Source organism: Vollenhovia emeryi, unplaced genomic scaffold (assembly GCF_000949405.1).
Source record: "Vollenhovia emeryi isolate VEMERY1.0 unplaced genomic scaffold, V.emery_V1.0 DF948914.1, whole genome shotgun sequence".
Classification (NCBI taxonomy): Eukaryota; Metazoa; Arthropoda; class Insecta; order Hymenoptera; family Formicidae; genus Vollenhovia; species Vollenhovia emeryi.
In genome coordinates this window covers 1-1,412 of record NW_011957452.1, presented here as the reverse complement: position 1 = coordinate 1,412, position 1,412 = coordinate 1, and the positions used below count along the sequence as shown (strand labels likewise).

General features: G+C 34.9%; 1 protein-coding gene across 1 annotated transcript; it reads left to right on the top strand.

The window, feature by feature from the left end:
• Positions 1-6: 6 nt before the first annotated feature.
• On the top strand, positions 7-1,405 carry LOC105556286 (multiple inositol polyphosphate phosphatase 1-like; the record flags this gene model as incomplete). Its single annotated transcript, XM_012003369.1, has 5 exons — positions 7-133; positions 221-321; positions 402-511; positions 776-976; positions 1,055-1,405. Coding segments are annotated over 5 exons (705 nt in total), but the record flags the coding sequence as incomplete, so codon positions are not given.
• Positions 1,406-1,412: the final 7 nt, after the last annotated feature.

Genomic DNA, 1,412 nt, shown 5'->3' with positions numbered 1-1,412 from the left:
TGTCCTCGCTGGCGCCAGGAAGTCGACAAGAACTCAGACGCGAAACAGGAGAAAATGAAATTTCTCGACAGCAAGATTGTCAGAAATATGGTAGACAATGTTAGAAAGCGCATTGGTCTCAATATCGATTATGGTTAGTACTGTCGAACGTGTATATAATTAGATAAATACAGTTCGCCACTGTTTTCCTGTTGTGTTACATAAAGTATTTATGTTTTAGAAACTGCACATTTAATGCACACAACGTGTGCTTTCGAAACTGCATTGAATCGAAGTGCAGTATCTCCCTGGTGTAAAATATTCACGTTAAATGATTTCAGGGTGAGATTGAAAGCAAGATGATATATTTTCATTCCTAGATGGAAAACTTCAATTGTGTACCCAATATTCATACTTTATAGGTCTTTGAATATGTAGAAGATCTAGAATTCTATTGGATCGATGGATATGGCTACCCATTAACTTATGAGCAAGCGTGTCCTGCCTTGAAAGATGTGTTCGACTCTTTTGGGTATGCAAATTTATATGTATTGCAATAATAAATCAATATAAAATTCCTGTTCCCTCGCTGCAGGCTTTCAAATTACAAAAACGAAAATATGCATAAACTTTTCGTCTACATGTCAAAGAGATTTCAATTGAAAACATTTTCAAATAATGAATATGAGACTGCAAGTTAAATTTTGAAAATTTTCAGAATTGTTATAACTTTGCAATTAAATATATAATTACATTGTGTTAATGCGACGTACTAGTAGAGTGTTTGATTTCTTAGATCCAACGAAGGGGCAGTGACAACAGCTTATTTTACACATTCCGGCACGATTTTGAAATTAACAGCTTTACTCGGACTAGCCAAAGATGCACATCCTTTGACGCACAATTCCTTTGCATTACGTAAGAACGAAGACAAAAGGGCGTGGAGAAGCAGTATTATCGATACGTTTGCATCTAACATGGCATTTGTTTTGTACGAGTACGTTTTTCTCTTAAGATCATGGAACTATCGTTTCCTGTAATATCATATATAATTATCCAATTATGTTCGTTTCAGTTGCGAATATTACGGGCCCAGTGTTTTATTCATGCTTCAGGAACGACCGGTATATTTACCAGGCTGTCCGAAAGACAGGCCATGTCCATTGTACACCATGAAGGCAATGTATCCAGATAGCGACGAAGAATGTCAGTTTGACGCCATGTGCCATACAACAAAATAAGACAATGCTGAAGATATTTTTGCAATAATGCCACACACATATCCATCCTTTTATTTACATATCTAGATACAAATATATTAATTCAGTTGTTAAAAGAAGATATTTTTCTAAGAGAAATTTTGCTGAGGTATACCTGATTCATTTTTTGATGAATTCAGAATCTATGTTTTTAAAAATGTACAGTAAAAGAGA